A 16318-nucleotide genomic window follows, 5' to 3' on the forward strand; every position below is an offset into this window, starting at 1 on the left:
TCTGTCTTACTATTAGAAAACGTACTCTGCAGAATATATAAAAAATAGCCTCGTTGTGAGCAAATTATTTTCTTATTTAAAGCTTGCACATGTCAACAAAGTTAATATGAATATTTTTATAGTTTGGTTTTCGATGTGAGTTTCTGGACCGACTTTGCTGCAGCATCTCGTATATCAAGTTATCTGAGCTTGCTAACAATCCTCGCTACTTCACAAGTTCAAAAAATATAGCTCTGTGTTTTCTATTTGGCTTCTGTCACCCACCAGAAGCTGCCATCACAACCAAGAGTGCTCCATTGTCTGCTAGCATTGTCATTGTTATTAGTCTTTTGGATTGCCTGTGGAGGTATCGGCAGGCTCCGGGGGAAGCAGGCGCCAGGCTGGATAATTAGTTGTTCTTCGATGCCAGACGGGCACATTGCCGTCACTTGGAGGGGAAATGGAAAGTGGCATCACTATCACAGTAACACCGGAACAACCTTTGGTGTGAGGGCTGGGTTCCAGCGCATCTGTCACACCACAAGTCATCTACCCACTGGCAAGACAATAATGCTTACCAGTCTAGCGATACACAGCATGGATAATTAGTTTATCTGAAACGGAATTATTCTCGTCATATTTGTCATAATTAGTTGTGGTGTGGTGGAATCGATATTGAGTTTCTGTATTGGTTCTGCTGATCATTGTGGACAAAGAGACTGGAAGATTTTGGCATTTTAAATCTTCCATAAAAGAGACTTATCTGAAAAACAAATAAAAAGAAGACAAAATGATCTTTTTTTGCCTTTATTTATGTATGTATGCCAGTTGTAAATGTATGACACAATGTGATGCCGACTTTACTTTTATGGCTTTCTGGACAATTTAAACCCCTAAACTGTCGATTTTGCAGCCTCTGTCCTCCCTGAAGCTGCATCTTCCAACATTACATCTTCAATCATGAGCTTCCTGCTGGGGCTGCTGGTGACTCCAGGGTGACGGTTCTGCTGGTTTCTATGGGAGATGTGGATGATGATGAGAAGTAAAGAAACGCCTGTAAGCAAGGTACCCCCAAAGCCCAGCAGGATGCCATACAAGAGTGGCAGAGCTACATCCAAAGGCCCCTTCTGGTACAGAGGGACAGGAGCCTGCTCCACGATCAGATCCAGGTCACGCCATGTCAGATCCCTTACTAACACACACACACACACACACACACACACACACACACACACAGCACAAACAGGATAGACACACTTATCTCAAAGGACTGTGGGAGCATTTTTGTCAAGTTTTAACTTGAATGAGGCACCCCGGAGAATAAAAAAAAAATGGACAGGTGATAATTACATTTTTGAATTTCTACGTATCTTGGGAAATATTCCTCATATAGTGAGAGTGTTGATGTTGAGAAGTAATGAGCTGGAAGCATGCCCACGGCCACCAAATCTAATCTGGCATCTCATCTAAACACTTAATAGATTCAGGGTTCAGTGAAACATTATATCATTTGTCATTCAGAAAGTCTCCAGAGGGATAACACAAAAATCTCCTCTTGACATCAATAGCTATATAAATAAGATATTTGGAGTTTAGACATGGCCACAACATGTTAAGACTCAGTTCTCCATCACTAATTCTATTCATACCAAACTAATGCGACTCAAATAACTTTACCTCTTCTTTTTATGACCCTCTGGTCTTCATGCTGGTGGTCCTTTGTGTCTGATTGTACCGGTGGAAAGTTTAAAGAGTTGACGTATTTGTGATAGTCTTCAACGTTGCGTTTCAGGCTCAAGGCTTTGTCCTGGTTGATGTTCTTCCCCACTTCTGTAAACACACAAGCACAGGGCCGATCTAAAAGTATTTCTCTGTCACTTCAAGTGCTAAAAGTGTATGTATTTTATCCAATAAAAGATTGTACATATGAAATGAATTGTTGTTTTCTTGCCCTGGACATAATTAGTTCTGGCAGGAGATCAACTGTTGTCCTTCGGTTCAGAATAAAACAAGATGAATTGCAATTAAGTGTACGATAATTGCTGCATTCTGCATCTACCCCCATGTCTTATAACTCATCTCTTCCTATCCTCTCCTTGTCTTTTTTTTACTCCAAAGCTGCTGATGAAAGGAGCAGATGGTTTGTTCTGTGGCTTGTGTCAGCTCCACTGAGTCCTCTGTCAGATAATTTACACCTCCATCTATCCAACGCCACTCGGCTGTGGAGTTGTGTGTACAATGGACTGCAACACATGCCAGAGACTGACAGTGTGCAAAACATGCCACTTTTGAAGTTCCAATTAAAACAAATCTCAAGTAATGAAGCAATTACACACTGTTGTTAAAGTCTCACGGAGGCCTTCTTGACCGAAATAAACCAATTTTTGGAAATACACAGCCATGTACCCAAATGAGGCTTTGTTCCAATTTCCTTTTGTCAAGGGACATTCTGAGATGTCTGCTCATGAGATTTGCTGCTATCAACACAATACTGTACATAAAAAGTGAGCCATTTTAATTTGAAACCCATTACATTAGTAGCACCACACAGAATTATTCTATTTAAAAAGATTATTCACTGCTACAGGGGGCACATGTGTTCTTTCTGTCTCCATTTGTTTCTTACCAATGGCGATGTCTGTTCTGCCGATGTGCTGCAAGGCGCGAGAAAGCCTGTCGTAGTAGGTCTGCTCGCCGTACTTCAGCAGCCAGTCTGTCAGGGCTGTCCGGCACTGAGCCTCACTATCTAGTAAACACAAAACATATGGCCCTCAGACAGACAGGTCTCTGACAGTCAGCTTGCTGCCAGAAACTCCCCAAGCTGAGCTGGACAAGTGAGAAACAGACAGGTCTCAGGGTGAACTTCATTTCTACCTTATCACAGCTTATAGCGTGTGACTCTTAAAGGATAGGTTCACATTGTCCAAAGTCTATCTTAAAACAATACTTACATGTCCACAAATACGTTGAAAGATTTGCCAGACAGTGTTTCCTTGCTGAGCTGCAGTGAAGGGATAGCAGGACATTTTGTGCTAAAAAGACTAACTTTGAAAGATACCCACTTAATTTGTCTAACACAGACTGTTGAGGCCCCATAATAGCTTTAGCTGAACATTAGTAAGCATTATGGCATAGAAGGAGGACTGTGGATTCTGTGCCCCATCACTTACATTGAAATTGCTTTAAGAAGGCATCTCTTCAGGGCCAGTATCAACAGGAGGAATCATCACAGGGACCAATAACTCTTTCAATGTACATAAGGGCTTATACTGTAAGTATTGTTTTAATATAGACTTGAAAAAAATGTGAAATGCATGCATTAGACATACAGTGGTGTGAAAAAGTGTTTGCCCCCTTACTTTTACGCCAGATGTAATGTGACACACACCTTCCAAAAAGTTCAACTTTTGTCTCGTCAGTCCACAGAGTATTTTCCCAAGTCTTAGGGATCATCAAGATGTTTTCTGGCAAAAATGAGACGAGCCTTAATGTTCTTTTTGCTCAGCAGTTTTTGTCTTGGAACTCTGCCATGTAGCCCATTTTTGCCCAGTCTCTTTCTTATGGTGGAGTCATGAACACTGAACTTAACTGAGGCAAGTGAGTCCTGCAGTTCTTTGGATGTTGTTGTGGGGTCTGAATGGCTGAAGAAGAACGAAATGAAGACTTTGGAGTGGCCTAGTCAAAGTCCTGACCTGAATCCTATTGAGATGCTGTGGCATGGCCTCAAAAAGGCAGTTAATGCTTGAAATCCCTCCAATATGGCTGAATTACAACAATTAATTGCAAAGATGAGTGGGCCAAAATTCCTCCACAGCGCTGTAAAAGACTCATTGCAAGTTATCGCAAACGCTTGCTTGCAGTTGTTGCTGTTAAGGGTGGCCCAGTTCCCCAGTTGTTAGGTTTAGGGGGCAATCACTTTTTCACACAGGGCCATGTAGGTTTGGATTTTGTTTTCCCTTAATAATAACAACCTTAATTTAAAAACTGCATTTTGTGTTTACTTGTGTTATCTCTGACTAATATTTAAATTTGTTTGATGATCTGAAACATTTAAGTGTGACACACTTTTTCACACCACTGTATATGACCTCTGTGGTCTAAAGTGCCTCAGGTCTCAGGTGAGATGTGTTTCAGGTGATGATGAGTACTAACCCACAGCAGAAGAGGTGTCTCTCTTGGCTCGCGGCTTGAGATCTAGTTGATTTTTTTCTGGTGAGAGTAGCTCAAGGTGCTGGAAGATGTTCTCTTCCGGGTGAGAGAGGGCGACCAGAAGGTCGTCGCACTCCTTAGATGTCAGCAACTCTACTAAACGCTCCAGCTGATGGACACCAATGTCTTCTGCCACTAAACAGCCATAACACACACTTTAATCACAATAAGCGATGTACAAACTTCCGGAAGAACACCAGTTTAGCCAGTAGACGCAACCCTGCTAGACAATAGGACCATAGCTTGTACTCAACCCTCACATGAAGGCATGACCATACAGTACACTGTAAATTCCAGTTAATGAAACATAATGCTGACACTACACAACATTTATGCAGCATGCTTGCGCTATCAATCGGCAAGTGCTTCTTGTGTGGTGTGAAAATGTCATATTACCCTTAGCTGCAGAGAATAGAAACTGAATGATCAACATTTCACAACAGAGAACAGAGCAATTAGGAAATTCAGTCTCACTGTGAGTTTTTTTCAGTTGACTTCTTTTAACATGCTGGCTAATGATGTAACTGCACCAGCTGTAGGAACATTTGCTCTCACCTGTGTCCTCTCCGAGTGTTGAACTCAGAAGTAGAAAGACGAAGAAGGGACAGGATTTCCAGACTTTCATGTCAGCTGAAGTAGTCGATACTCGATACATGCTGCTAACAATATATGACGTTTATTTTTAAATCTTACAAATGATCTAGAATTTGTTTAAATTGTAAAGAGTGCAACTATGAGTAGCATTCTTTGTCTTTTTGGAACAGCCAATCACCATGCAAAAGATATTCATGCCATTGAGAATATGTTTATGGACGCATTACTTGTTAGAAGATTTACTAGAAGGCTGGAACTATTATTTTCTTATTGATTAATAAACCATTTTTTGATTTGTAAAGTAATTGTTTAGTCTATAAAATGTCCAAAATAAAAACACAATCCCATTGCAAGTTCATGTTCCTTAATGTTTCAAATTGCTTATTTAGTCTATATATTCAATTCACAATTATATGAGATGGTCAGAAGCAACAAATCCTCACACTGGAGAACCTAGAGCAGGCTAATGTTTGGATTTTTTACTTGATAAATTACTTAAACAATACATCGATCATGAAAATTGCCACTGATTAATCTTCTGACAACTGACATTGACAGGCATCACATTACAAAGTTTTAATAATGTGATGATGTGAATATTCTGAGATACTTATGAAATAGAATGTAAATATCAGTATTTACAAATGTATTTCAAAGAATTATTATATCAATGTGTTTGACAGTTGTTTTAGGTAATACAGCTGAGTTCATGATGTGACATACACATCTGTTGCAGGTTAACCAGACCACACAATACTGTATATATCTGGCATCTTCTTAGGATCTCAGCTTGCACATTGTCGAAACTTCTGTGTTGTGTTGTCTGAGAGACTAGCATTGCTTGCAGCTATGCACTTAAAAGCCTGACATTGCTAAGTAACTAAAACGCATTTAGAGGCCTTTCGGGGAATAATCCATTCCATGCCATTGAGACTTGGAAAGTGCATTTATATTTATATGAGTGTGCCCAGATGCATAACCATGGGCCAAAAATATGTTGTTTTGCTCTGTGGTATTATTATTATTTCACATTTTAAAAAGTCTCCAAAGGAGATTGATTGTCAGGAACCAAAAACAAAACAGACCCCGGCAGTGAAGGGGCATGCTCACAAGCCTCTAGATGCAATGCTTTGTTTTATTTAAAATTCTATTGAACTTAAAAGCTTTATCCAGACCAAGTCTGGTTGGAAAACCCTGCAGTTAGCTTTTCAAAAACTACAAAGCCTAGCCTACATATGGAATCTGTATCACTAGCACTACAAAGACAGTAATGCATGTATTGTGGAATAGAAAATGAAATTGTAATATTGAGGTATGGAAAAGTAAAACAGCAAATACTATTATGTTTGTCTTTGCCTTTGATGTGCACTACTGGAGAGAAGTGTGCTGGAAGTTGTTGAGATGCATCTCTCTAGCAGGGAGAAACATGTTTAATGACATTATTGTGTGGGCTACACTGAGGGCATGTTTTAAATTGTTAATAAGCTTCATTTGCCAAACTGTAAAGGTTGTTTGTGTGGGCTGAGTCTCTAATTCTCCATGTTGACTAATGAAAAAAAATCATGCTTTGGGGCTGAGAACTACAGAAAGTTGGGTGTGGGTGGTATAAAGGTTCTGAAATGATTTGAGATGCTGCACTTGTAGAAAAAAAGAAACACTGGGCACAAGGTCAGGAAATGTATTTATTCATATTACTGAGTTGCTCAGTACAGTATCTTATTGATAAAAATACATGCATAACATATTTTGTTCTATATCTTTCAGGAAAAATACATACAATAGATTATGGTACCATATGTCACATAAACAGTATAATCTTGCAAAAAACAAAAACTTCATACAGTTTCCAACATTCAAAATGCAATCAAAATGGAACAAATTCAGTTACTTCTTTGACTTTTGCCTTCTGGTATTGTGACTGTTAGCTTGTGAAGGTGTATCCCCATGTCTCTTACACTTCACACCACTGAAATCTGGTTAAATACAGATACAGACTCCGGTGGAATGAAGGATAGAACACATGGAATATTCTTGCAGAAAGTATGGAATATAAGACACAAATATACATAACACAGCCTTGTTCATTTCCAATCTGACATTTTCGTTGTGATTCTGATTCATCACAGTTTTCCGAAAGTGATGTGCCACAATAAGTGTGTTTATTGGAGGAACACTGAGTGCCTTAACTTTACTTTCAATGTTAAGCTTCTGGATGGAGGCTGACCCTGGCACCTGGTGCAGAGCAGGCGATTGAGACTGTATGATTTATGAGGAAGCCTCCGAGGTTGAGGGGGTGGCATTGAGTGCAGCAGGAACTGAATGTTGGCCTCTCCCTTTTCTTGAGTTTAAGTTTGAACCTGAGCCTGAGCGAGACCAGGCCTGCCCTGCTCTGTGGCTCCAGGGTTTCAGGCTGCTGTTGAAATCCTGGGCTCTGGCACGTTATCACAGGCCTGAGCTGAATGACTGTTTAGTCATCAGCGATGCAACCCCACCACAGCCCTTCTTGAGCCCACCACTGCCACCAGACACTGCGGCCAGCCTCGCTATCTGTCCGCCCCAGAGTCATGCTCCTAGGGAAACACAACACCAACTCACCACATTGCTCACTCCCCACACCTGAAGCTTTCTGATAGTCCTACTTTCCCCTCTTTTATGCACTTAGACTTGCACACTTTTTCACACAACTGCTACCCTCCTACGCTCAAAAATCTCTGTTGGTCCTGCTGAATCTAATACAAATGCTGTTTCCAAGCATATGATTCCTCCAGGTGATCATCTCATCTTAATAAATTCACCACAAGTACTTTTGTAACAGAGTATTTGTTATAATTGTAGCTCTAGGCAAATCTACTGTCTGAAGTATTTGCAAGATTAGACTTTTAGCTTTTCTGTGCATAGATGAATGCCTTACCTTGATTAAAGTGCATTACTCACCTTATTTGCCCCTTTAGTTTCCCAGTGACTCAGTGAATGCAATGCAAATCAAACTATACAATGCTAAAAGCAGTCTTCACGAGGGACTGAAGGTACAACTGACAATGTGCTATCTGTCTTCTCTCTGACTTTTTTCTCTACCTGATTCAGGTATTGGTGTTTTAGAGGACTGCACTGACCAATAAGATACAAGCACCTGAGTAGGACCACCCATTTTTCAGCCATAAAAAGCTGCCACACCCTGCCATGTGGCATGGTTTTATTGCCAAGAATTAAGAAAAAGAAATAATAAACACAGAACCTGGAATCAAAGTAAAGGTAGTATTCCCAAAACTGCTGTGACCATAAAACAGTTTTAGTAAAGTCGTCAATTTTTTTTATGTCTTGTTAACACAACAGACACAACATCTTATCCACTTCAAAGGCTTTGAAAGAGGACTCCAAGGAGGGCATAAACTTACAAATGAAATAAGGAGTTTTCATCTAAAAAGGGCTTCATGTTCATTATTTCATGAGTCGCTGCTGTAATTTGCTCAATTTTGTTTCATTCTCTAAGGGGAAAACCACCTTCTTCATTTAGCCAGAGCGTCTCTGAAACAATTCAGAAGCCCTTCAAACCCATTTTCATAAAAATATTTGAATGATAATTTGCAACCATGACAAGAATTTTTTTTTTTGCCTTTGCAGTTACAGTAGTTAAATAGCTGAGTATTCAACCTCCTGAGCATCATTCAACCCTAAAATAATTATAATCCACATTGTAATATATTATTACAACGCAGTTAACTGAACTGCCATCCGTATAACAGGTAGTGCATGTTTTCTGGCAGGAAAAAACACATACATACATCTTATTAACAAGAAACTTTGCAGCTCTGTTCTCTTGCAGCAAGTATATGTTCTCCTTTCAGCCTTCAAGGAACCTAAAAAAATAGGGCGACACCCAACATCCCTCACTGTGAAAGGACCGACTTTTTGAAAAGCATTCCTTCCCCTCACAATGACAGGGTTACGGGGGGATGGGTGAGGAGGAACAGCGCCTACACATTCCTGAGGTAGAGACCTGCACCAAGCCTCACCTGACAAGATATTTCTCCGGAGAGCACATTCATTTGAGCCCAATCTTCTTTATATGTGATTTCATTGACAAGGACACCAATATCTCTGAGTTATGAGCTGTTGTTCTCTAGAGACAGACAGTGCTTTACCTCTGTGTTCTGTGTGGGCCAGATACCTCTGGACAGTGTGACTTGTTCGAGGTAATCTTTTGGACCTCTGGAAGGTGACAGCTGAAAAATGAGCCACTAAAAACACTCTGCTCGAAGGCAGCCCTGCGTCTGGCTTACTATCCACACTGAGAAAGACTTTGCAGGAGAAAATACTGTGAACTTTCTGAACCAGTAGTGTTGCTTAATTTAAAATGTATATGCAAATAAACACATAACAAAACCTATTTCTTTTCTTTTCATGGCTAGACTTTACAATACTGGCAGCATGTATCAGTGTGCATCAAATGCATCAACTGATGTCTCCTTGAAGTCTCTGACAAATGTGTGAGCTGTTTTTGGGGAGCTGCTTCAGATGAGATCAAAAGCCCTGGTGTTAAACAGCAGCTCCTATCCACAAAGAAAGCATTATGTTTACAACATTTTTTTATTGATATCACTAAAACAATATTGAAAAAATTTAAACATCAAGCACTGAATGACAAACACAAATTGTGTTCGCTTGTTTAACAAGCTCAGCTGAGTAGATTTGATGGCTGCTGGTTTTTGACTGTGCTTCAGATCAGATGTGGTCTTGGTTGGGATTAGGGTTTCTGGAAAACATCTCTTCAATGTCTCTCTGTTTGCTTAATGTTTCAAGGCCAGGTTAGCCCAGAGGATTAACTCAAAACTGCTGTCCTTTTGAGGTTAAACTTTTTATCTTTGTCATAGTGGGAGACACCCCGCAAAGTTGACAGGTTGGTCAACAGTGAATTCAGTCCTGAGGTTTCTAAAAACCTGCATCCTCCATCTTTTGCTGGAATGAACAAGCAAGGTTACTGGTTAAGAAACACAGACATTCAAAGATGTTTTGGGGTGAGCGCTGACCCTTAGAGAGATTTCTGGAATGAAGAGGTGCTGTATTTCCGCACGACACTCCCTGAAGGCAGCACACAGAGTGGAGGACTCCGTTGAAACACGTCACTGTGAGGAATGTGAGCTTCAACACAGAATTCACATTTGTAGAAAGCCTCTTTGATGGCACATGCATGTCTTAGTGTGAAAAAGTGTCATTACTGTGACCCCCCACAGATAGCTGAGACACTATAAAATGATTATTATTTTTATTATTATATAATTCTATTTAAACCTAATTTCCCATGTGATCAGTAGATTCTATAAAACACAACAGTGCCAACATGTGGCAAATAGTACTGCATTTGACATAATGCATGACATTAAATTACATGTTTTCTTTTAAATTCATACCTGAACAATAATCACTAATAGCAGCTTTGTAGTTAACACGGTCCAAAATTAAATTAAAAAATAAATAAGCAACAAAATCATTTAGGTTTAGGATTACGGTGTTAGGTGCTATTCATGATAGTCTCTACTACTTTCCACTTGTGCCATTCAGTCGAATTGAAACCTTTACAAACAAAACAAAAAATTCTTTTAATCAAAATTTAATCTCCAAGATAAAAGGCAAAATGTAGGAATGATGTATGATGTAGGAATATACCATCACTGCAGAAATTTGCATCAATCTGTATCTACATTAAAATGGAAATTAAAGTACGTTTAGCTGTAACACTAATTCAGAAATGTGTTCACTAATGACACACGTAAATGTTACATAAACATGACAGCTGTTACAGATGCATATTGTTCATATATATAGCATGAAACATGCTGCATCATGAGCACACTTTGTTGTGTGTGCTATCATTGCTTCATATTTATGTTGCACTTTCTTCTCCCAGGCTTCGATACAAGATGTACCTCAGAACAAATGTATATAATAATCCCATCTTTGAATAATGAAACAAAAGCGCTTTTCATTTTTAAATGATGGTATTTGCTCCGGAGGCTTTTGACATTTATTGCAATTTGCATGTTTTTGTGTGAGATTCCTGGGTGTCGGCCTTGTCTGCAGGCTCTATAGCCCAAGGCCGCCCAGAGGTTGTGTCTCTACCTTGATACTCCCCTCATCTCTTTCTCTCTCTCTCTGACGCCTCATTGGCTGATTCTGTTCTGACTTGCCTGGGCAGGAATGCACCTACCTTCTAATGCACTTTTATGTTCAAGCAATTTGACAATGAAGAGCGCCATCATTTTGCAGCATAAATATTTCATTCCCCATTTGGATGCAGATTCGAGATGTCACACCCAGAATACAAATGGGCTGTCTCTCCCATGGAAAATAACGGAGGCCCTGTGTGAATATGATTTGTGTGAGCTCTAGACAAATATGGTGCAATGTGATTAGGTCTTTTTGAGAATCACTGTCACTGTAAAAAAACGAAATAATAAAGTCTGAATCATAATCAGATTCCACAATTTCAACTATTGGCAGCAGTCAGAGATGCAATTACCTGAATGTCCAACATTTCTGCAATTTCTTAAAATTCTTTTCCCTTCAGTCATCTTTAAACGATGAACTCAGATAATTCCTAAGCAAGTCTTTTGTTGTCATTCCACAAAATTTTTAAAACATCAAAATGCTGTTTACACACTGATGCATCAGTAAAAATAAATCAAAAATATAACACTCTGATGGGGGCGATTCTGCTGCCTAATGAGTAATTACTTACTTTTGATACTTTATGTATATTGTGCTGCTACCAGGGTAAATTTGTACTTATGTAGAATTATGACTTTTACTTGTAATGGAGTACTTTTATAGTATAGTTTTTTTTGCCAGCAGAAACAAGCTGTGTAAACACAACACCCACATATCATCACCTTTTACGTTGATACGGAGAACTTTCTAGCAAACAGTTGCTTATTCACACATCCAGCAGATACAAAGCAACTTTAGCATTCATTTGGAGTCGTGTTTCACTTTCATTTTAGCTCTGCTTTGGTCTCCACCACCTCCTGAGGGAAATATCTGTCTCTTTAGCTGCTAAATGCTCCACTATGTTCACCAGCTACTTGTTAACTCTGTCCACCTGCTGCGGCCGAAAACGACACTATGAGAGCAGTGAAAGTGAACCGGAACAGTAAAGGTGTTATAATGAGCTGAAGGAAGCTATAAAGCTCTGCAGAGCTGACGGGAACTGTGATAATTCTCTGTGGATTTGTCACCACGAGCAAACCCTTTCACATTAAACACAGTCATTTGATCCATTGTCATAATAAAACATATTGATTATAGCCACTTTAAGTAAAAGGTGTCAATACTTCTTCCTCCACTGCTTTTGAATGAATAGAATTCAACTCATGGGAAACTTTTTTCTTAAACACAAATTTAGAATATAGGCCAGGTGCTCTCCAGTGCCTTCTAGTGGCCACTTCTGAGTGACTGAACATTGTAAATGCTTTAAAATGCTTTTAAAATAGTTCTTAAATGAAGCACTGTGTGCAGCATGTCAAAAGTTGCATCCCAAAATGAATGGGTTGGGGCAGGAGGGAGCTGGATAATTCTCCCATTCATGTGTGAAACAGGGGGTCTGTCAGTACCCTGTGTTTATGTACTTCTCTCACTGACATGGTGTAATGGAACGTGCAGTAATAACAGTGGAGGGATGGCATCGCAGCAGGAATCATCGAAAACACTCCATTTTGCCACAACATTGTGCCTTATCTGAATATTACTGGAGCGTGAATGGCTAGTCAGTTTCCCCTACTGCATTGCACGACACCAGAGACACCGGATCAGTTATTTCCTGTGTCCGAACCATCAAGAAAACACATCACTCATGTTGCCATGGGGATTAAACACATTAAATTGTAATAAGATGCATTGTTTCATTATGTTTGGCTGCATTTGTAGTCACATTTTGCAGAATTTGCAACATTTTCTCTGCCAAGAGTGTGTTCACTCAGTGAGACTACAAATACAAAAGCTCCCAAAACACTCCCATTTTTTTATAATGGTGCACTGCAGCCTCATCAGTGAATGAGTCTGGGCTTGTTTTCTGTTCAGAATACCTGTCTGGTTTTTCACTAAGCCCCTACTTCTATAGAAACTGGGGACATTCCAGCTAGCTGGAGGTGCTGATTAGTCCTGGTTTGTTTTGAATGAGAGTGTATGGGGCTTCTGTGTCTGTGTTGTGGGAGGGCGGGGACTGGGGGCAGGCGTAGTTGAGAGGTCAACACTCATCTATTGACAAAGGTGAGACAAACATGACCAACACCCTTTGATTAGCTAGTCCATTAGTTAACCTGGTCACACAACAGAACAGACATGGAGCACCTGGGTCAAATATTCCACTGCCGGAGTTTCGTCTTCCAAAAGGTGTGATTAGGGCGAGGATTCGGGCGTTTGTGTTTTTGTCTGTATGTGTCATGCATATGATTATGTTCTATATCAAGAACTGAACTGTGGTGTCTGACTAATGTGGAAATAAGTTAAATCTAACATTCACGTGCAGCTTCACTCTGTATTCATTCGAGACCTGAATTCCCAACACATATAATAAAGCAAAGGTTATTCAAGGTGTATTTCCTGAATCCTTGTTTTCAAATACACAGATTCACAGATGAATTGATTTTTTCTTTTCCTGTGAACCTTAGACCACATGGGTATCTTGACGCAGAAAGTCAATACATTGTCTAAGGGGACTGAAAGGGGTCACTGAGAGCCAATTTAGATTCTTCAGCCTACAGTCAAAAGTTAATCCAGAGACAAAACAAGCAGCAGTAAAAGTGAGCAAGGTGTGACTGGGTGCACACTGCACCGGTTTGTCTCTTTGAAAAGGTTATTTGGGCAAATTCTGCAAGTAGCAGGCATCAAACTACACAAAGAATATGTCAGTGGTCTTTTGCTGAATACTGCATCCAAGCTGCATCTCAAAAGGATAGATAGGTCTTTCAACAAAGCACCAGCTCTAAATTATATATAAAATAATGTTGTTGACAGATGGTAAAATTAAAACAATCTTAAAGGAATAGTTCAACATTTTGGGAAAAACACTCATTTGCTTTCTTGGCGAGAGTTGGATGAGAAGATTGACACCACTTTCATAATTGTCTGTTAAATATATGGCTACAGCCAGCAGCTGTTTAGCTTTGCTTAGCAAAAAGACTGGAAACAGGGGGAAACAGCTAGCCTGACTAGTTGGTTTATGCTAAGCTAAGCTGCTGGCTGTAGCTTCATATTTATCCTACAGATAGGATAAACATAAACAGATTGTATTTGTCATGGATGACAAGCCAGTGGGGAAACTTGCTTTTATGTCACACTAAATGGCAATCATGTTGCTGTGATCAAAACTCTTTCTACAACGTTGATTAAATTTCTCCTTTTCATCATGGTGTAGCTATTCATTTCATAATTGAATCAACACACACCGTTTCTGTGAAATGTGTAGGAGGTGTGATTGTGAAGCCATACAAAACAACAATTTAGCAGCAAGATTGTTATTCATAACTGGCCTGACAGAACAGAAGCAGAGACAGTAAAAAGTGCCAGACTGTTCTCAAACACAGTACAATCTCACCTGAAGGTATTTAAAGCTTCCCCATAAAGCAGCAGGAAAATATCACGCGAGAAAATGTTATTGTGGGCTGATTATATAGGCATAGGTGTGAAAATTACAAAATTACAATAACTCTTGTAGTACTCTACACAGTATCACAATATGCTGATTGATTTGTAATGATCCTCACCAGCAACAGGCTAACAGCATAATTACACTGTACATTGCGGGCTGTAATCTAGGTAGAGTATTTCTAGATCCATATGCACACATTTTCAGCATGTGCCGAAATGTGCCTGGTTATGGTTGCTATGTGTGGACAATTGCTGTTCGGGGGGGGGGAAACAGGGTTTAGTGAATGGTCAATACAGTAAAAGTGACTTCAAATAGTAAGAAAAAAAAACTGATAATAACTAAGGCTGTTGACAACCTGAGAAAGCTGTTTTGGCAAAGGTCAGCAGTAGCTATAAACCTGCAACAAAAAAACATCCCTGCTGTCACTCTGAAGCTCATAATCTCTTAAAGGATTGGTGGTGTACTTGGACAGCTTTTAGGATGTCGAGGCTGAAACCATCCCTTATGAAGCTGTTTTCCTCAAAGTCTCCACATTTTCAGTTCTATATAGAGTTACAGGATTATCCAAGCTAAGTCAGAAAGAGCACATTAGTGGTGACACCAAATTTTTAGTGGCGAGCCAGTTAAAGAGGAGAGGATCCTACATCAGAAAAGAACATGGAGACTCTGTAGTGTCGACTGTGGATGCCCCATAACTACCTCAGAAAAGTGGGGACATTTCTTTCTTGAGAACATTTGTAAGCTTTTGTTTCTGCTCTCTATTTGATTTGTCACTGTTTATTTTATAATTTAATCATCTGTATTGTAACAATTGAACAGCCAAAGTGTTTCAACTTCATATTTTGTTCAACACATTCAACCTGTGTTCTTGTTGAAATTGTCAACCCTGATAAAATGTAATTCCTCTTAACAATAAATTCTACACATTTTTATGTAATTTGTTCTTTACAGGCCTCAATTTGGTGAAATTGTAGCACTTTCTTTTGAGTAATTTGGTACAATTCATATTTAAAGTTTAAACAATAGTATACAATAAAGACTGTTTAGAAGTTTTACATTATAGTGAAATTCCTTTTTTCTGGTCAAAACATAATTTTATACTTGTTTTAATATGAACCTTATCATGAACATTAATTTTAAACATCCATCACTGAATCTCTTGAATGGTTACAGTATAACATAAATGTCCAATTAAAAGTCCAATTTAACTAGAATCTGCAGCCCAGTTGTAGAATAAGTAACAGCCCAATTTTGTGTTATTGTTGCAAGTGTGTGTGTGGAGATGAGTTACAGTATGTGGTAGTCTTGGCATGCGCTTTGCGAATGAACTGGCACATGATGTTGGTTTCACATTTCTCGGGGTGCCATCTTTACATTTTTTTTTCTTTTGACGCGTGGACCTGTTGCAGAGGCAGAGCTGAGGCCGGTGTGTGTGGGAAGGTGCTGTCATCTTTGAGGAAGATCCTCTTCATAAGGATCTTCTCTTAGTTAAGGTCGGGTTTATTTCCCCCCACACTGCAAAGGCATTGCGGGCTAACACGTCAGTGATGTCACAGAACAACAAGCCAGAACTGTCATTCATTTAAACGTGTATGTGCCATTGACTGTATATAAAGACTGACAACAAGACAGCTTCCCAAAAGTGAAGCCAAAACATCTTGATCGCCCCCTGGTAGGTGGCTGCAGTATAGGTCATAAAACCCTGTACATTTTTCCCAAAGATGGTTTCTGTCATTTTAGATAGTTCTCATCAGACTGATTTATGTTCAAGTGTTCATTTTTCTGATAAGTTTGGTTCTAATCAGTTATTCAATGCTATAAAAACGGGGTTTCACATCATGATTAACAGCTGATCCCTGCTCGCGATTGAGTCGGCTGGGTGTATGGGCGGGA

The 16318-nt window shown here is 39.5% G+C and overlaps 1 protein-coding gene across 3 annotated transcripts; it reads right to left on the reverse strand.

Moving 5' to 3' along the window:
- Positions 1 to 770: 770 nt before the first annotated feature.
- On the reverse strand, positions 771 to 4993 carry LOC122883676 (transmembrane and death domain protein 1-like). Of its 3 annotated transcripts, XM_044212702.1 has the most exons (6): positions 4744 to 4993; positions 4132 to 4323; positions 2606 to 2725; positions 1657 to 1809; positions 1075 to 1171; positions 771 to 993 (listed from the first exon to the last, which is right to left on the reverse strand). In XM_044212702.1, exons 1-6 carry the CDS (start codon positions 4841 to 4843, stop codon positions 873 to 875), a joined length of 783 nt encoding a protein of 260 aa, XP_044068637.1. In that variant the 5' UTR covers positions 4844 to 4993; the 3' UTR covers positions 771 to 872. The 3 variants fall into 3 exon arrangements, with proteins under 3 accessions (XP_044068637.1, XP_044068636.1, XP_044068638.1); XM_044212701.1 differs by having other exon boundaries at positions 771 to 1171; positions 4744 to 4991; XM_044212703.1 differs by lacking the exon at positions 1075 to 1171 and having other exon boundaries at positions 4744 to 4968.
- Between the last annotated feature and the right edge of the window lie 11325 nt (positions 4994 to 16318).

This window comes from Siniperca chuatsi, linkage group LG10 (genome assembly GCF_020085105.1).
Source record: "Siniperca chuatsi isolate FFG_IHB_CAS linkage group LG10, ASM2008510v1, whole genome shotgun sequence".
Classification (NCBI taxonomy): Eukaryota; Metazoa; Chordata; class Actinopteri; order Centrarchiformes; family Sinipercidae; genus Siniperca; species Siniperca chuatsi.